At 39.6% G+C, this 21,000-nt stretch overlaps 1 protein-coding gene across 1 annotated transcript in view; it reads right to left on the minus strand.

Moving 5' to 3' along the window:
• TMEFF2 (transmembrane protein with EGF like and two follistatin like domains 2) overlaps positions 1 to 21,000 on the minus strand; it is a 262,531-nt gene that overhangs the window by 219,289 nt on the left and 22,242 nt on the right. Inside the window, exons 3-4 of the mRNA XM_083366571.1 lie at positions 20,652 to 20,781; positions 14,478 to 14,504 (exon numbers count right to left, since the gene is read on the minus strand). Of these exons, the coding sequence (XP_083222697.1) occupies positions 14,478 to 14,504; positions 20,652 to 20,781 (157 nt within the window). The remainder of the gene's footprint in view (positions 1 to 14,477; positions 14,505 to 20,651; positions 20,782 to 21,000) is intronic.

Below are 21,000 nucleotides of genomic sequence, written 5' to 3' on the forward strand. Positions count from 1 at the left end.
AGCATGAAAGTGGAAGTAAGAGGGATGAACTGCTCATGCTAGATCACTCCTTTTTCAGAAGGGGAGGAGTCTGAGCTGGTCTGGACAAAGAACGGGACATCAGTTAAGACTTCTTTTCCATTTGCTTAAATAGATTACCGGTATATGTCAGGCTCCCAAAACAAAGAGATGCTGAGTTTCTTCTAAGCAGTTTCCCTTATTGGTCCTCACCTGTAAAACAGAAATCTTGCTAAGCTGAAGCAAATTACTTGCATCCTATTCTGAGAACATCTACTGTAGGGAGGAGCTGTCTCCACTCTCTTCCTCCCAACCAAGCTATCTAAACTTCTCTAATTCCTCTGGAAATCAGCCCCCTCCTCCTAGGAATCTGGATTACAATCGATACATCACGGCACTAGATACGGCTCTGGCATGGCTTCCAAACAAAAATGGTGTACATAAGTCATTGCGGTCGTAAGGCAAGGCACCCAGGTGTTCAGGAGTAATTTTCTGTCCTTTTTTGTGGCAGTTGTTAAGTGAACCGATACACTGGAATGCGCTTTTTTTTTGCTAGAAACCAGCAAAAAAACCATTGTAAATCGCAGTCACATGCTTGCAGGACCCAGTTGTAAAACTGACCCACCATCATGTGACTATAATGTGTGTATGTGGTTGTGTGAGTGTAAATGCAATCATTTATAACGGCCAGGGGTGCAGGCTGTAAGCCAGCCCTTCCACAGACATTGTAACTTCAAACAGTTGCACAATGACTGATCATTAGGCAAGGACTACTTGTACTTCTGGGTGGATAGGAGACATTTGTCAAGCGTGGGAAAATCAGGAAGTCCAAGCAGTTCAAATGAGTAGAAAGGTTTATTGCAAGCTTAGGCTCTCTACAAGAATCTGAATTACTAATGGTCAAAGCAAACAGGTGGTAGATAAGAGTCAAGGGAATTCAAGGTGGGCTGGACTTTGATCTCTTGTGGGCGCGAAAGGACTGGAGACTGATAATGAATTTGACCCCTCCCTTGGGCTCAACCTGGTCATCTCCTACATCATCTTGTTATATGGGGTAGCCAAGGATTCTTCCCCCCCCGCCCGGTAACATTAAAGAAAAAAATAAGCATCTGTTGGTTTACCTAAAATCTGTTAGCCATGGCATTGGGAAGTTTGATATGACAGAATGAGATGGCACAGAAAAGAAAAAAGATGGCGTTCCCTCTATGAGCAACCATTAACACAACAACTCAAAGGTGTGTTGTTACCTGGGATTAATTGTAAAGGAAAGTGTGAAAGAATATGTTGCTTCTTTCAGGTTCAGACAGTCTGGTGACCCTGACTACCAAAAAGCTAACCAGCACTATCTTTCGTTCGCCAAAGGCTTTCTATTCCAGTTGCTTAAAAAAAAAAGACTGAAAGCAGACATAAAGGTAAAAGGTAAAGGTTCCCCCGCACATGCGTGCTAGTCGTTTCCGACTCTAGGGGCCGGTGCTCATCTCCGTTTCAAAGCCGAAGAGCCAGCGCTTGTCTGAGGACGTCTCCGTGGTCATGTGGCCGGCATGACAAGACACCAAAGGCGCACGGAACGCTGTTACCTTCCCACCGTAGTGGTCCCTATTTTTCTACTTGCATTTTTACGTGCTTTCGAACTGCTAGGTTGGCAGAAGCTGGGACGAGTAACAGGCGCTCACTCTGTTACGCGGCACTCGGGATTCGACCCGTCAAACTGCCGATCTTCTGATTGACAAGCTCAGCGTCCTAACCCGCTGACCCACCGAGTCTCTTAGAAAGCAGTCATGCTGCAAAGCAATTCCCCAGCCTACAGCTTCAGTATTTTTTCCAAGAATAACAACAGCAATAGCACTTAGATTTAAATACTGTTTCATTGTGCTTTACAGCACTCTTTGAGCAATTTACAGAGACAACATATTGCCTCCAACTCATTTAACCGACCTTGGAAGGATGGAAGGCTGAGTCAACCTTGACCCGGTCAGGATTGAACTCCTGGCTATGGGTAGAGTTTGCTCTGCAATACTGCATTTTAATCACTGTGCCTCTGTACTCTCATAGATATAAATGCTTAGAAAATAAACATGGTGGGTGTGAGTAGCCTTTTCTTTGACTGTATGCCCACCTACTGAGAAAAAAAGGGGCATAGCTGAAGTGCAGAAAGCATCCTGGCAACTAGAGGAGACGGTAGAAGCCAATGTCAGCATTTTGCCTTTTGTGGGTTGCATTTGCATGGCAAAAATGGCCATGATAAACTCTTACATTCAAAATGTTTTTGGTTCAATAAAAAAAATATGTAGACAAAACAGTCTGGGTTTTTATGTAATTGAACATAAAATGGGGTAGCCATCTTTTTTGGAATCCAGGTTTGTTTTTTTTTTTTTTTGTTTTTTTGTTTTTTTTTTTACTTTTCAGCATCCTAGGCTCCAACCTCTTTCCAAGACTCCTATTTCAAAACAGATTAAGTTAATTCAAATAGTTCAGTTTCTGTAACCTCTTTCTTCTTACAAATCCATGCTAATGAATTCTTGCTTGAAAATATACCTGTTACTTGAAAATATATCTGACACAATTGGCCCAAGTCATGAATTCAGCTGATACGTAGCGATGTCAATAAACTGCTCTCTTCCCTAATGTGGATGGCTCCTTTTAGAATTTACAGGAAAAGGCTAACTCTCGGATCTATATTTGCCAGATGAGCAACCTTTAAGAGTTTGTTGAAACCTAACAGAAATCCTGAGAGTACAAGTTAAATTGCATGCGAGCATTTTAAAAGACTTTTTGACTATGGTGCTATTATATATTGGCACATTTAGAACTCAGGGGAGCTTTTTGGCAAGTGGAGGGAATCCTAAAATATATTTTAAAAATAGTTTTAAGAAAAGGGCAAAAAGAACCAGGAAATTATTGACTTAGATTTTTAACCATGAGGTCTGAAGGAGAGCAATATAGACTTTCCCATTTCTAGAAAAGTAGGCTTCCCTAGGCAGCACAAAGATCTGTATACATAATGAACTCTTAACGTGATATAGTTAACAGGATAAGGAAAAGATATTTAATGTCCAGATCATGCCATTTTCCCATGCCTTTACCATCCCATGCTGTTTCTATGTCTTTTTCCTTTCAACAAAACTCAACACAACTATATAAAACCATTTATATTTAAAGTATTTAATCTACTTTTATCTGCACTTTGAATTCAGTAACAGTAACAGTATAACAGAGTTGGAAGGGACCTTGGAGGTCTTCTAGTCCAACCCCCTGTTCAGGCAGGAGACCCTATACCAGGGCTTTTCAACCAGTGGTACGGATACCACCTGTGGTACATTGGCACCTGGCAGGTGGGACACGACCATCCTAGAAATGTGGTAGCGGGGGAGGGAAAGGAGCTGAACTGGTGGCAGTGCCACACAAGACGGATGGAACTGCAGGGCTATCATGGCTTAGCAGAAGCACCAGGATAGCGCCAGGCTCCAGCTGGAGCTCGGTGCTGATCCTGGCACTTCTGCTGAGCCTAGAAGAAGCGCCGATCAGCTGGAATGTTGCAGCATCTCCAGGGTCTTATGATTTACATTCAGATGCTTGGCAACTGATTCATATTTATGATAGTCACAGTGTCCCAGGGTCATGTGAAGTGACCAAAACCTGCTGCAACCACCCAGCAGATGGGAGGGAATAAAAACCAAACCCCCCCACCCCACCCCCACTGCCAATCCTCAACAAAAATGCTCACAACAATGACAACCTCGGACAGGAGAAAGACCGCCGCTGGGTGGGCAGGCAGGTGTCTTGCTCGGCTGTGGCTTGGGGGGCACTTTTTTCAGTGTCATTGTAACTTCTAACAGTCACTAAGCAAACTGTTGTAAGTTGAGGACTACCTGTACTTCATCACTTTTTTCGGGGTGTGTGTGTGGTTCATCACATTTTTGACACCTTGCTAGGCAACTGGTGGTACTCGGGTGGTACAATGGGTGAAAAGGTTGAAAAGCCCTGCCCTATACCATTCCAGACAAATGGCTATCCAATCTCTTCTTAATAACCTCCAGTGATGGAGCATGCACAGCTTCTGGAGGCAAGCCATTTCAGTGATTAATTGTTCTCACTGTCAGGAAATTTCCCCTTAGTTGTAGGTAGGATCTCTCTTTGATAAGTTTCCAACTGTTACTTCTTGTCCTGCCCTCAGGTGCTTTGGAGAATAGGTTGATCCCCTCTTCTCTATGACATCCCTTCAAATATTGGAGGAGTACTATCATGTCACCCCAGTCCTTCTCTTTGTTGGACTAGACATATCCAATTGCAACAACAGCTCATCAAATGTTTTATCCTCCAGTCCCCTAATTATCTTTTTCTGTTTCTAGAATCTCAACATCTTTTTTGTATTGTGGTGAACAAAACTGGATGCAGTATTCCTTGTGGTCTTACCAGTGCAATATATAGCAGTACTAAGATTTCATGTGATCTTGATACAATCCTTCTGTTGACACACCCTAAGACCACATTGGCTTTTGGCAGCTGTAGCACACTGCTGGCTCATAATGGTTGTCCACTAGGATTCCCTATATCCCTCTCAGAGTTACTGCTATTGAGAAAGGTATTACCCATTCTACACCTGTGCATTTGGTTTTTCTTGCCGAAGTGTAAAACCCTACTTTTTTCATCACTGAATTGCATTTTGTTGGATAGGGTCCAGTGGATAGGGTCTGTCAAGATCCTTTGAACCTATCTTCTGAAGTGTTGGCTATTCCCCCGAGCTTGGTGTTGTTGCAAATTTGATGATTTCCCCTTCTACTCCTTCATCTAAATCATTTATGAAGATGTTGAAGAGTACCGGTCCTAAGACAGAACCTTGGGGTACTCCACTGCATGCTTTACTCCACATACGTAGATATAGTTCCATTAAGAACTACACACTGAGTGCAATTGATCAGCCAGTTACGAATCAATCCACATGTGGTGATGCTGTGTATCCCACATTTTTTTTTATCTTACCAAGAAGTAGGCTGTAGACTACTTTGTCATGTGTCTGATTGAAGTCCAAGTATACAATGTCCACAGCATTTCACTGGTCCAATAATTTAGTCACTTGTCAAAGAATGCAATCAGATTTGTCTGGCATGATCTGTTTTTGACATCTGTTTTGGTAGCTTTGCTGGTTTCTAAGTGTTCACAGATGCATTGCTTGATTATCTTTTGCAGGATCTTCCCAGGTATTGATGTGAGATTGCTTAAGTCTGTAGTTTCCAGGATCATTTTTTTCCTTTTTCAAGATGGGAACTACATCAGCTCTTTTCCAGTCCTCTGGTAGTTCCCAGTACTCCAGGATCTTTGAAAGATATGGTTAATGGGTTCCAAGATCATATCTGCCAGCTCCTTCAGAACTCTGGGATGTAATCCATCTGATCTGATAATTTCAACTCATCTAGAATGGATAGGTGTTGTCTTACCATTTTCTTGCCTATTTTGACTTACATTCCTATTCTATCTTCTACAGTTTTGCTTTTGATAGGTTGGACTATATTTTTTTTCTTTTGTGTAAAGACAGTTGCAAAGAATGAATTAAGCAGTTACACTTTCTCCCTACTGCCTGTCACCTCCTTGCCGTCTTCTCCATTAGCGGACTATTCACTTCCTTGTCTTTTTTCTTGCTTTTTACATATTGAAAGAAACTTTTTCATTATTATTTTTGACATTTTTTTTTTGCAAGTCTTAGTTCATTCTGAGGCTTAAGTTTCTTCTTTGTAGATTTGAGCTACAGTATATACTAGTATTGTGCTTTAGTTATATATCCCTCTTTCCAGTTTTTTATATACTTGTCCTTTTTTGTCTTTCAGTTTAACAGAGTTCTTTATGCAATCATGCTGGTTTTGTCTGGGGCTCTTATTTTTCTTTTTCAGTGATATTGTGCTAGACTGTGCTTTTATAATGTCATTCTTCAGAGTCTCCCAAGCTTGAGCTGCTTTCTCCCTTTAAAATTTCCATCCATGGAATGCTCCCCCAAGTCCTCTCTAAGTTTGTTCTATCCAGAATTTGCCTGCCTTGCTGCATTCTGGAACAGCTGCAGCTTTTGGACAGTTTTCAAGGGCTGCTCCATGTAGAGTACATTGCATCAATCCACTAGGGAGGTGGTCAAAGTGTGGCTATCTGCAGTGCCTCCCAGCCCAGGAAGGAATGCAACTGACACATAAGATGTGCAAATGCCTGCCTGGACATATCTACCAACTGATCTTCGAAGAAGAAGTAAAATTATTTGGTTGTAAAGGCATCAAAATCAGCACTGAATCAGAGGTAACTGGAAACCTGGTTCCAATTAACCTTTAACCTTAGATTCTGATTGGCTGGTGAAGAGGGATGGTTTCATTCAGTGCCCTGGCCACACCCGTTGCTAGTTCCCACCCAAATGAGGGGCTTCCTAAGCCTTCAAAAACTTCTGCCAAGTGGATAGCCTGTGAATTCCCTGCTGGAATTTGTAGCAGAGAAGGTGGGAAAGGAGCCAGAAGCATGTTGACACTTCCTTCTAAAAAAGTAAGCTTGCTATGAGATAGGGATGCTGAGGTGGAATTTCATTGCAGCATCACTTTGGGCATCTGGATACCAAATGCCAGCCAGTTTCCCTTTCATCCCCTTTGCAACTACCCAGCCAGGTAAGAAATGCTTTTACAGCTGTTCTAGATCAGCCAATTCAATTAAACGTAAGGCTGAGCTGCGAAGTTTGCTGGACTCTACATACACACACACACACACACACACACACACACACACACACGGTCTGGAGAAGCCTTGGAGACTGAAGGAACTGACATCCAATATACTGTATGGTGGTCTCTGTGTGTTTGTGTGTGTGTTTGTGTTTGTGTTTGTGTGTGTGTGTGTGTGTGTGTGTGTGAGAGAGAGAGAGAGAGAGAGAGAGAGAGAGAGAGAGAGAACATTAAAAGTGCTCAGTTAGCTAGTCCTGATGTGAGGAAGTGTTGTTATAAATACCCGAGGGCCCCTCTTTTCATATGTCAAACTTTGCAAGGGAATGTACACAACTCAAAGATTAGCCTTCTGAGGCCCCATGCCACAGATTATTTCCCTTGAAGTGGAGGAGAAGGGAAAGGCAGAGCTTGAATCAAACAGTATTTTCCAGCTGCGTTAGTCTGCTCTCATTATTTTCACGTCTGTCATGAAGCTATTGTCCTGTAACGTATTTGGATATCAACTCATTCAAATCAATGTGCACTTGTTCTTTTATTGAGTAATTTGGCTGAAGTACCGTTGCTCAGGAGGTGTTTACAGTAACACTCATTTTGCCCTCTACAGCCCTGCTTATCAATCGAGCACCCAGTAAGGTGAAGATTAAAAAAAGCAGTGGTGAGAAGAAACAGAGTTGCTGGATTTAACAGTTATTTACGCCAAAATAGCATTGAGACAGGTACGCACGTTATGTGGGCCAAGGCAGTGCTTTGTGGGAAAGAGGCACCTGAACCCATTTGTGTGTTCTTTTCTTTTTAAGAAGGAAAAAGCAGAGACGAATGGATGTGAAATTAATGGGAGCAATGGCCATATATTACTGACACAGAATCCAAATACTCAGCAGCAGAGCTGAATTAGGCTTTCTTCTAAATGGGAACTAGAAAAATAATAGGGAAGATCTTTGCTTTAATTAACAGCAAGTTTCCCCATGTACAGTGTATCTAAACTGCTCCCTATTCACAGAGCATTATGTTACTGTCCAGAAAATAAGTCACTCTTTAAAGATATACACATGGTAACATCTCTTTTTTTCAGGAGGCTAGACAAAAATGGATTGGCTGTGCTATGAGCAAATGAACTATCCTCTCTTCCCCACACTCCACTGCCAATATACTCCCTCCCAATAGAACAGAATCTGCCCTGGAAACTAGGCCATCCCTATGTGGAGAATGGGGCGAGAGAGGTAAAAAAAAAAGGAAAGAAAAATATTTTCTGCTAGCAAATGCTATTCTGTCCCAGAGGGACATTTTTTTTGGACTCTCACCAATGTTTGCATAATTTAAGCATCTATACCGACAAAGCAAAAGATGCATATTCCATTTTTGTGAGAAATGTGTGTTGCACAACGGAACACCACCTCCTCCCCCACCCCCGGTCTCCTCACCAAAATGCAAGGTAGTTTTCAGGACAGTATTATTTTTTTTATTTATTTTATTTTAATTCTATTTATATCCCGCCCTTCTCCGAAGACTCAGGGCGGCTTACAAGCTTAGCAGTAGCCTTCATTCTATGTATATGCCTGCTTATTAGGGCTTTCACACCCCTCCCAAGCGGCATTATTACAAAGTCAGCTTAATTGCCCCCAACAATCTGGGTCCTTATCTTTTAAGGTTCTTTTTTTCCCCCTCAGAAGTTCTTCAACATATGTTTCGTTCACGTTATACTTGTTTTCCTGTTAGAGTCCCTGCCATTTATGGATTTATGACACGCGTAGCCCAGCTTTCTTCACAACATTGATAATGGTCTAATTTACACACACTCCAAGGAAGTTGCAAATTCAGAACTAAAAAGCAATCAAGGCCACCAATGAGCCTGATTAAAAGCCCATCTTTCCATCAAATTAACACAACACCTTAGATCAGGGGTGTTAAACTACCGGCCGGTGGGCAGGATGCGTCATGGCAAAACTGCGCCTACCCCATTGCTGGCAATGGAAAAAAAAGTCGTGATACATCATGACACGTCACATGACATTGCGAGTTTGACACCCCTGCCATACATAGATGATCTTCCTTTATACTTTTATAGAGGAAAACAGCAAGCCATATAAACTCAACCCTCCTGTTGTTGACATTGTATCCTCAGAGCCTAGAGCAGAAGATCTGATCACCTGGGCAAATCCACAGGGTGACATTCTTTCCCAATTTCTATCTGCTTTATATATCACTGAGTTAATGTTGTGGCTTGATCAAAATTCCAGTGGCACACATCATTGAAAATGCAAAAGAAAGTATCCAGCATCTTCCATCAAACAGTAATCTCCTCTTCCTCCAACGCTTTCATTAATGACAACCAAAATTATGGTTTTTATTGCATAGCATTATACCAGTTAAAGGAGGATGCTGTGAGAGTGTTTAAATGACAGGGATTATTTCCCTCCTTCTGATACATTAGCAGGCTTCTGCACCTGCAATTGAATTGGTTGCCTATTCAATCATGAATTTTCTATACATGCCAGGCAGCTTTTAAAAGGGAAAGCAATGATCCGATCCTGCCTATTGCATAGTTCTTCTTTCCTACAAGTTGCAGAATCAGTCCCTGAGGTCCTGTTCTACTTGTTTTTGTCAGCCTGTCTTTTTTATTTGAAATTGTTTGGAAATCATTTATTTAGTTGCTGCAGTACGGCATTCATTATCTAGGAGAATGGCTCATTCTTTTCCATCTCTATATTTAAGAACAGCATTAATCTGTTCCCCATTTTTGTTTGGTGTCTTCTACTGCAAAATATAGCTGCCAGTTTAATGTAGCTCTCTTGTAAGAAGCTAACATAAATAATCCCCTCTCCTTTCTGAAGATATATTTTGGGCACATTCCAGAGCTACAAAAAGGTGAAGTTATTGATGCAGACTAAAGGTAACTATAACCAAGAGTTTGATAATTTTCCCAGCTCTTTTCTCCAATTCCAGTTATTAAACATGGGCAGTGCTTCTAGTGCTGCAGTTAGGAAAGGTTAGATTCTGGACTTAACATTCTTATTTATAGGTAGAGGTAAAGGTTCCCCCGCACATGCATGCTAGTCGTTTCCAACTCTAGGGGCCGGTGCTCATCTCCATTTCAAAGCCGAAGAGCCAGCGCTTGTCCGAGGACATCTCCGTGGTCATGTGGCCGGCATGACTAGACGCCAAAGGCGCACAGAATGCTGTTACCTTCCCACCGTAGTGGTCCCTATTTTTCTACTTGCATTTTTACGTGCTTTCGAACTGCTAGGTTGGCAGAAGCTGGGACGAGTAACAGGCGCTCAATCTGCTACGTGGCACTCGGGATTCGACCCGCCAAACTGCCGACCTTCTCATCGACAAGCTCAGCGTCCCAACCCACTGAGCCACCGCATCCTTCTTATTTATAAATTGCTACAGATTATTCCATTTCATATGATTTTCTTGACTCTTCTCACTACAAGACAATAGCTTTATATTTCACTTCAAATGTAGCAAAAACACCTTTCTACACTGTGGTCCCTTCCATTCATTCTTAGGTCAATCTCTGGGGTTTTGCCCCATAGTCCTATCCCAATAGCTGCATTTTGCTTATTTGCTTGAAAGAGCTCACAAGATTTCCAAGCTGGCACAGGGACCACTGAGAGGTGAACAAAATACAGAGACCAACACAGCTGAGAAATGGTTTTACACAACATTCACCTATGTTCCCTTTGCATCTGGTTTCTCAGGGGCAAATCAAGAGCCAGATTTATAGTGCAAGATCACAGCAAACAGAGGACCTTCAAGCAGATAAAGAAGGCACTATATTGGATGATAAGTAAGGCCACCATTTTATATTCATGTTCCTAATTAACGAACCTGAAGGAAGAAACTGGAATGGCAGGCTTGTTCTACCAAGCCATCTCAGTGCAGATAAAAAGAGGTGGTCTGCTCTTTTCGTAACAAGGGTGAACTAAGTTGATGGCAATCATGCAATTTCTAGTGCCAGGAAATAAATATGAATATAGTCTTCTTTTCCAACCCACGTACTCTTTTGGTCTTAAGTGTATTTATTATTGTGTTACATAAATCTCCCTTTTTATTAATAATTTGTTTAAATCACTTTAAGGAATAAAAAGAAGAAAAGATGGAAAAAGACAGTGAATGAAGAACAAATTTCAATAAAGATGTGCAATGATCATAAACTTTAAAATTCATAAATTCACTGATTAAATAATGTATAGAACCAGGTTCATTATATAATTTTAACAAATAACTAAAAGTCTCTACAAAAGTAAACACATTAACATTGATATTACCGCTACTTGCCACTGTTCTAAAACTAAATGCCTATAATCATAGAAAAGGAAAGAGAACGAGGGAGATGGAAAAGAATAATTACACTTTATAAAAGGAAAAAAATAAACAAAAACAGTATTCCATTGTATCTCACTAGTGATTGTATCGAAATATTTACAGACATTGAAATTACTTCTATCTTATTCTAGACAAACTTTACCCAATCTGGTGCCTGCAAGAGCTGATGTTAAGAATTATTGTCCCATGTATCTAAAGGACAATACCTTGTGAAGGCTGCTTCAGAAACTGTCAGAAAAAATGGGAAGATGTTTTATCTGTAATGTTGCAGTTTTAATTTAATAATTTAATTTGTATACCGCCCTTCTCCCGAAGTACTCAGGGCGGTGAACAGGGCAATACATAATAAAAAACAAGATACAAAAATTAAAAAGTGATTAAACAACTATGCCCGTAGTAATTAATACATATTAAAAGTTAAAACTAATTATAAAAAACCCAACCCCGCAGAGAACACTCTCCCCCTGGGGGCCACCAATCGGCATTCTTTGATCGGAGGCACCCTGAGGAGGCCCTCTCTGTGGGAGCACACTGGACGGAGGGAAGTTGACGCCGGCCGCAGGTGTTGCCGTAGTTTGATGACACAATCCCCTTCTTAGTTAAATGTAGCTATATGCATCTGCCTAATTATTTGTTTCCTGGGCATCTGAGTTCCAAGTAACCTATTCTTAATAACAGTCCCATTTATCTGGCAATCTTTTTTGATATCTGCCAGCCAGTCTGGATGAATGAAACTATTTGGGTAATGAGATGCTTTAAGTCACAATAAAAATGGAAATAGCTCATAATCATTTATTTCCTTTGGAAACATGAGAATAGACCCATTTAAAAAGCATAAATACAAAAAAAGGAAAACATTGATAACCAGACAATAAAAGATGACAAATTATATGGTTTTGAGACATGTTAATATTAACTCTGAAATCAGAGACTATGAACAGATGAATAGAAAGCTATACAGTAGCGGAGTACTGAAAAAGAAGAAAGCCATTTTCTGTAAAAAAAACAAAACAAAACACTACATTATGAGCACTTACATTAAGATGATAAATGTTATCATCCAGGTCAGAATGGTCTTTATATAGTGGATACTGTAGAGAAACAAATGACTACCAAGGCTGAGAAAAGAAACTGCAGAATCAACATAGCTCCTGCATAAAAATGATGTCAAAAGGACACATATCCTTCTCAAAGATTGCAAAATGTCTTAAAATGTGTAACGTTTAAACATCAGGTTAAAACCCCAAAGCTCAGTCACCTTGCAAACTCCTCTTGAGCAATCAAATGGCATCAACACACAAGCAACACATATTTTTGACAGAATAACAAGAGGAAGGGACCCTGGACCTATAATCCAACCTCCTGCTCAAGTAGGAGACCCTATACCAGGGGTAGGCAACCTCGGCTCTTTTATAACTCACAGACTTCAACTCCCAGAATTCTTGAGTCATAAAAGAGCCGAGGTTGCCTACCGCTGCCCTATACCACTTCAGACAAATGGTTACCCAATCTCTTTGTAAAAAAAACCTCCAGTGATGGAGCACTTCTGAAGGCAAGTTGTTCCACTGATTTATTGTCCTCACTGTCAGGAAATGTCTCCCTTAGTCCTAGCTTGCTTCCCTCCTTGATTAGTTTCCAACCTTTGCTTCTTAAGAAAATCAACTGTCGGTAAAGACCAATTCACTCCCTTTTTGTAATCTTGCAAAAGTCTACCGGCTATAGTCTTTTTTACCAAATATCATTTGATAATGTGCATTAACATTATAATAAAATAAGTAAAACTCATAGGAATTCCTTCCTTCCAAATATCTCCCCTTTTAGTCCTATGATTCTAAATTAAACAAAGAACTTACAAACATATTAAAACTGTTCATTAGGAATGAGACAACAAAAATCCCACTGGCAAATATGAAACTTCACAGTAAAGTTCATTTGGGTGTCAAAAACAGAACAAAACGAATAATAAAAATCAAGATTATATCAAACTGTAGGAATACATTTATGCACATGTGTGTGACGGGGAAAGGGGAGAGATGTGACCATTCTCGTATGTATGCATTCTGTGCAACCTGTTAATTTCAGCACCCACAATATGATTACCAAATAATAGGGGGAATCTACAAACAAAACTGTATCTCTAAATGTGCTATTAAAAGACTCTCTAAAACAGTAAGTTACAAACTGGAATGAGAAATTGTAGAGTGGAAACAATTCTGAACCCTAATATAAAAGAGCTATTTTCAATTTTTAGACCATTCCTGAAAAAGTGACTTCAGCAATACAGACACCCTCTGGGTACAGTCAGCCCAAATAGAACACGATTAAATTGGAAATTAATTAAAATCTCATGAAATTTCAGTTCTGTTGGAATCCATGGGGTTGTATTGCCAGTTTCTATGCAGATTGAAAATCAGGCTTGTCAGATGTTATATTTTTTCTATCCTGCTCTATGGAGTAGAGAGTTGGTCTCTGACAGAAGGCCACCTGAAGAGACTAGAAGCATTTGAAATGTGGATTTACGGGCAGCTGCTACGTATAAGCTGGGTTGACAAGATCAGAAACGAGGAGGTGATAAGCCGCCTGGGAAAGCCAAGGGAAATCATCCAAACAATTTAAAAAATGAAAGTTAGAATATTTCGGACCTGTGATGCGACACCCAGAAAAATACGGCATACTCCATTTAATCCTCCAGGGAAAGATTGAAGGCAAACGAGGTCCAGGCAGAAGAAGAAGATCATGACTTCAAAATCTAAGGGACTAGTTTGGACAAAACTCAGCAGCACTTTTTCGTGCGGCTGCTGATAAAAATAGGATCGCCAACATCTGATAATGGATATGGCACAAGAAGAAGAATACATATTCACTCAAAGGTAAGGCCCACATAGAGTAAATGTGGCTTGTTGCTTTAATAACTATTTATAGGATTTATTTGTAGCCTAATATTTATCTGGATAGCTTGCGCTTACTATTTGCAAAAAGGCCAGACCTAAATGATAAGCAAATCAAGTTGGCATTATGCTGAAATAAACTTGCTCAGCTGTCACTTTTAAAGCCTTCATTTGTCTATTTAATTTGGTATAATTTTTCTTTCCAACGCTTCAGTTCTGAAATTCATATTCAGAGTGGATAGGGATCTCTGGAGGAGAGATCCAAAACAACTGTGACATTTTGGAGAATTCAATGCTAACATAAATAAACAGGAACATGTAACAATGGTAGTAACAGCAGATGGAGATAGAGTGCCAGTTAAATAGAGAATAAGACAAAATTCCCCCAGAAATAAAACATCCTTCTGAATTTCTATTTTAGAACAGCTAAGAGTTTTTGTTTGAGTAAAATGCAAAATGTCACTTCCCAGAGGAAAAAAACAATCTTAGCAATTGTAATACAAGATAGAATAACAAATCTAGAAAAACCACAGTAACAAGTCTGGGGGGGGGAGTTTTAAGAAAACATCCCTACCTCCGTCACCTGATCCAGAGCCTGCATCTGTAAGGAAGAAAGAGAGGAGGAAATAAAATAAATATGCATAAGAACAGTTCGTATGTTTGCAAAGCTGGATTCTACCTCATTAAAAGTTTGCTAGCAAATTATGCTTCTGATGTTATTCCTCTCCAAATTGATACTACATTGTACTCTATGTATTTTGATTTATCCATACTCTTTTTGATGCTGGTATGTGCTTTTCAAGTGCCTTACAGATGCTACTACTATTGCTGCTCTTAATTCTGTTGCACAACCCAGCGATTACCAAGTTAGTTTTAGCATGAGGATTAAATTTTCTTCTCAATGATATTTGATGACTATGTTGCCTTTTTAAATATCAGTTTTTCAAAACAACCAAAATGAGGACTCCTGAGTCATAAGGCCATCCCATCCATGATCTTTTGACACACTGACCAGAGTTCTGTATTCCCATAATATAAATAATAAAAAGCTCAGGTGTGTGATAGGCCGTCGTCAGTAAAAAAAACAAAACATAATCAGGTGAAATGCTACACAGTTTGGTCCACATCACCAAGGTGCAATTAGGTATTATCCCCCAAACCTGTATGAGACAGAATATTGCAACCTGTTTTGCTCTATGGCGTGGATTGAAGATGGAGACAATTCCACGACTCCATGAAACCTTGAACTTGACCTGCTGAAAAGCCTTGTCCTAACAGCAAATGAGCAGTGGAACCACTGTCCAGAATTTTTTTATATATAAAAGTTTTATTAATTTTTAAAAATTAGTCTTTAGTGCTTAGTAAACAGCATGTTGTCTGGTTCAGATATGTAACATTAACTTCTTCAATATAAATCTGTTCAATACTACACAACCCAATATTTTTCCCCTAATCCTCCTTGCTTCTCCATATTTATTCCATTACACCATTACAATTTTTGGTACTCTTAATGTATGCAGCATTAGATATAAGCATCATCATATTTTACTAATATACAAATAACAATAATATCAATTCACAAATCAATAATGTCAATTCATTAATCAACATCGTGTTTTCCGTGTTCCTGTTAAAATTTGATTTCCCATCAGTATTTGAAATGTCTTTATCAGTTATGATTTTCTCAATATTAATTACATTTATATAGCTGAAAGTTTTATTCAAATCAATCCTCCTCTTATCTTCATATATCCCCTATCAAAAAAAAAGAGAGAGAAAAATGCTATCTAATTCTAAATCATACCTTGCATTATAAAGGTCTAATTATATCTAAGGGTCTTCTGTTCTTTTAATCTTATTCAAAGAAATATCTAAACATATAATGCTCCCTCTAAAAGGTCAAATCTTCTGTTTTTTAAATCTGACTCTCGCTTTCTTTCTTTGCCAAGTTGCTTTCCAAGCCAGGACGATGAGATCGCCCAAGAATTTTCTTTCTATTTTTGTAAAAATTGCTTGACATGAGGAAGACAATTTAGGTAGGGTATTATTATTATTATTATTTGGGGGGGGGATTCTGCCCATTTATATTCCTTCCTTTCTTCCTCCATTTCTCTTTTCAATCCCTATCTCCCAAGCTGTGACATTTCCCTTAACAGCTTTATATTCCCTTTTAAAAAAATCTTTTTCCTTGCGATCAGATATGTTTTGCAGATCGCAGGGGTAAAAAGTCTTTTACATTTTCATTGTTATAGCTAAGTCTTGCAGTATTTTGTTTGTATATAGTCATTTGTATTTCCCTTCTTTTATCTCTTCCATTTCTAAATCCATTTCCTCTGTTTTAACTTCTGATTTCTGGATTGTTTGTTCATATTTTGTAGTTGTTATCTACGGGCTTTCTAGTTGTAGATTTAATTTGGAGATTTGCTTGTTTATATTGTCTAAATTGTTTTTAGTCTCATTATGATTTTTTTTTATCTCCTCTTTGCATTCAACAATTGTTTGGTGAATTAGTTGTAGCATAGAATATATTTCTTTCTGAAAGGTGTTTGTTTTTTTCCCCTCAGAATTGATGGAAAGATTTGTGAGGTGATTATAATTCTCCGGAGGACCACATGAGATCCAAGGCCATTTTTTGCCCACACCTAATCTAAACTAGTGTTTTGAAAACTTGACAACTTTAAGATGTGAGGAAGCTGCTGGCTGGGAATTCTGAGAGTTGAAGCCCACATATCTTAAAATTACTAACCCTGAAAAACACTGATCTACACACACTAGTCCAAGAGCTAAACTGGGAGGAATGACAGCTTAAGCAAGCAGACCTCAAATGCAATGATAAAGGAACTGATTTATTAGAGACAGTATCAAAAAGCCAGGAGTGATCCTAACAATTTGGAACTGTTACAACAGAGACTTCAAGCATATGACAATTACAGATAGTCCTTGGTGAACAACCAGCAACTGCATCATTAACTGACAAGTGTAACATCACATGACTGCATTGACTTGGGATGGCAGTTTTGGCAGTTCCAGCTGTGGTCATTAGGTGAATGCCAGATGGTTGCTAGGTACTGTGTCACATGATCTCAATTTGCAACCTCCTGCTTCCCCATTGACTTTGCTTCTCAGAGGCTGGCAGTCAAGGTTGAAAAGGGTAATCACATGACCCTGGGGCACTGTGAGCCAGTAGCCAGGTTCCTGAAGCGCAATCACATGACCATGGGATGCTGCAATAGCCACAATTTTAAGCCTGGCTATAAGACTCCTTATTCAGTGCCATCATAACTTCAAACAATCGCTTAACAAATGGTCATTAATCAAGGACTACTTGCATTATGCCTAGATAACTAGTTAAGAAAAACTCTTTGTTAAAAAGTTCTGCAATTAAATTCCAAATGCACATTCAACATCTGATGAGCGTTAAAAATAGTTTTTTTAAAAAATTGAATTTTAATCAGTTTTTTTTAAATGAATCTAAAAAAAAGAGCAAACAACAAAGATCAGTGCCTTGCTTTAGGAGAAATTCTTGTCAGAAACTCTTTTCAGTGTTGCAAATGATTAGGAAGGTAAAGGAACAACATGCAAGATACAACATTGGAATTCCATCCTAATGCTGGGAATCAAAATCCCAATTTATTTATAGTCAGTTAATCCAGGGCAGACTGTCGTTCTGACACTGTTTTTTAAAAATGTTCATTTTAAAATGGAACTGCAACACTTCTCAAATCATAGCTATGTTTTGGCAAAATCAATAGAGCATCCATCATGCATCTAGCAAGCCAACAAACAAATATAAACACACACACACAAACACAAAATAATAATACACTGTACTTGTTTTTCAGAGTAAGACCTAAAAATAGGACTATTTTATCACATTACTGCCAAATGCAATGAAAAGTCCCTTGCAGCTGTGATTCCAAATGAGACTATCGTCCGTCCTTCTTATGTGCAGATCTGTCTGAATGGGAAGTCTATGAAATACCTGCTTAATCATTAACTTTATCTCACAAGAGAAGATTTCATATTTTTTACTCCTTCTCTCCTACTGCCTCCTGAGCTAGCCTTCATAGCCCCAACCTCAGCTGGAAAAAAATATAGATTACCATTTCTGAAACTTGATCCTCAAGAGGAGGCCTTTGTCTCATTCCCTGCTGACCACCAGAAGCAGTTTACATTCATTCTGAGCTGTCCTGATGTTAAAGCAGCATTTTCTCTTTTCTCCCAATACAAACTGAACAATCTGCCATGCCTCATTTACGTTGACTTAGTCAAGGACTGGGTTTGATCCAACTCTCATTCACCCCCTGAAGTTGCTGAGCTTTTCCCCCCCCCCTCCTTTCCCTCTTCCCTGGCACTGTATTCCAGGGCCATTTTGCTTTCAGCAGTGGGAGAATCCAGTTCTTTCAAACTGAGTGTTCCCCTCTACCAAAAGATCATCACTGCCAGATCCAGCAAAAAATCCTCAATCTGCTTAGACGGGGTTGGCAAGATAAGGGAGAGAATGGTTCTTAAGCTACCAGTTCTCTCCACAGGATTGGAGGACTGCAGTTACAAGAATCTGTGTTTGCTTTCATTTGCTCTCCTTGCAAACTTTCCAAGCAATGATTTGAAGCACTTGGTTGTGCAGGAGACAGCTTTTATTTTTTTTTAAAGAGGGGGTCTTCAGCCCCCCTGCCACATCCCACCCCATGGATCAGCTCTCTCAGGAAAAGGTTTTTACAGATTGCTAGACCCAGGGGATGTCACAAACCTACCTCCTTCCATAGGGAGAACAATAGGTAGTTGTTGCACATTTGAATGGACTTGAAGGAGATTACGGTGCTTCTCACATATTGTAATGGCATTCTTTATGGCATCATAGTGGCCAAGTGGTCCATATTCTGAGGCAAAATATAAGCTATTCCTATAATAGAAACCGTGCTCAAGACATGAGACCCCTTTTACTTCTTCAAGCCTACAATTTACTTATGACTCACATACTGGTTGGCAATTCCCTCCACTTTTCTGTGAGATCTTCCCTCTGTTGAGAATATGAAGAGAATAATTCTAGTCGAAAGGCCAAAACCATTCTGGCCATTTGGGAGATTTCCAGGACAACGTTTTTGTTTTTAGCTTAGTAGGGTCAAACATTTGGATGAAGAACTGGTGAGAAATCTCAGGGTTGTATTAAAGACACATGGAGAGGAAAGAAAAAAAAACTTCTAAAAGATGACTTGGCACATCATTTCCATCAGGGGATATTCCTTTCTGTTATTGTGATTTGCAATAATATGGTTTAAAAGATTAGTCCCACTTCCAGATCTCACTATAAAAAGTGAGCACAATGCCTTAAAGAAACAAAACATATGACTGTAGTCACCCTGAGTGGGTGATCTCCCATCAATTCAATCACATGAAAAGGAGCACACTGTGTCTCCCATTAGCACTAAATACATACCTGTAACTTAGGAAAAGAATCTGAAATTCATAGCCAGTCTCCTTTCTTCTCAACCCTCCAAATCCTAGATTTGCATTACCGACATGCAAACCATCAAAGGGCCAAGTTTTTATTCTATTTGACACTTCCAAATTATCAGGTAGAAGGAGCCCAACTATCCAATCCATATCCAAATATATCTGCCCTGCTCCCTTGTGACACTGTCGCTGAATTCCCTCCTATCTCTGTGGTTCAAAGGCTAAAAAACATATCCTCAACGACTGCTGCCCCCAAAGCACTCCCCTATCCTTCCTCTAGCTCAGGGGTGTCAAACTCACTGCGTCACATGATGTGTTGTGACGTAGCGCAACTTTTTTCCTCTTGCTAGAGCTGGGCTGGGTGCAGCTTCCGTGTGATGCATCCGGCCCGTGGACCGGCAGTTTGACACCTGCTCTAGCCGGAAAAACACATTTTGCCCCAATCATTAGTTCTCTTCCTTCCTACAAAAGTCCCAGAGCCATTTCTGGCTACCAGCCTCAGTTCTAGATTGCCATGACAAGAAATTAGAATGCATTCTCCATACAATAGTGGCATTAACTCACCAACTATGGCTTTAAAGTATTTTAGTTTTATTATCTACTGTATAATGATCTTACTCTAATTTTAACTGCCTCAATAGCTAGTTTAACACCTAAAACTGCCAGAAACAAACCAAACATTGAGTAGGACAGCCTTCTTTGAACCTATTCCTCCACTAGGAGAGGCAGCTTCTGCATTAATAAATATTGTTTAGATAGGTTTATACATCACACTCATACATAAAATGGTTTCTTTGATATTGTAAATTGTAAGGTTGTTGCATCAGGATTAATGTATGATTGTGCTACATGAACCCAGACAGTTGTGGCTTACTCAATAAATAAATCACTGCTTAATGTAGTTGACCTTTAGGTGGCAAAATATCTTACACAAATTTGTCCACAATCAGATCTAACCCCCCCTTTTTAAAATATTGATCAAACAAAGCATTTTGGGAAACTTTGTTAGTCATACATTCCACCATCTTTAATTGTGCACATTGGGCAAAAATTGCAGAATAAACACAATGAATACTTGAAGAAATGGCAACGGTTTCCCAGGTAAGGAAAGAGGATGTCAAAGCAAGCAGAACTGATTGGGTTGCAGCATGAAAAGCACGCTTTCAATTATTGATCTAGGATGAATCTGACAGGAGCACAAAGGAGTACTCATGAAAATATACAATACTGGTTGGGCTTGCTCGTCAACCGATTCCTGGATAACAATATGTAGCACAAAGACGGCTGTACCTACCAGTGGCACATGATCCTTCTGACGCCACAAGTATCTCACTTTGCTGCTTGCAGGCAGCTTGTCTCAAATAGCACTCATTCTGATAGGTATCGCCATTGGAACCACACACAGGCACGTAGTCGCTGTTACACTAATGAGCAAAAAAGAAAACAAGAGACAGCACCGTTAGTAAAGATGTGCACAGACGTGAAGCTCATTCTCCTTTATGTTCAGGCCCCTTAGTGCAGACAGTTGCTAAAGAACAAAATTATAAGGTTGTAATTAACATTCACTCTCCTAATCCTTCCCAGATGGGAAGGTTGTCCAGATGGAAGGGACACATTCATCTATAATATTTCAGGGTTTCTAC

The sequence above is a fragment of the Vipera ursinii genome, assembly GCF_947247035.1.
Source record: "Vipera ursinii genome assembly, chromosome: 1".
In the NCBI taxonomy this organism is placed as follows: domain Eukaryota; kingdom Metazoa; phylum Chordata; class Lepidosauria; order Squamata; family Viperidae; genus Vipera; species Vipera ursinii.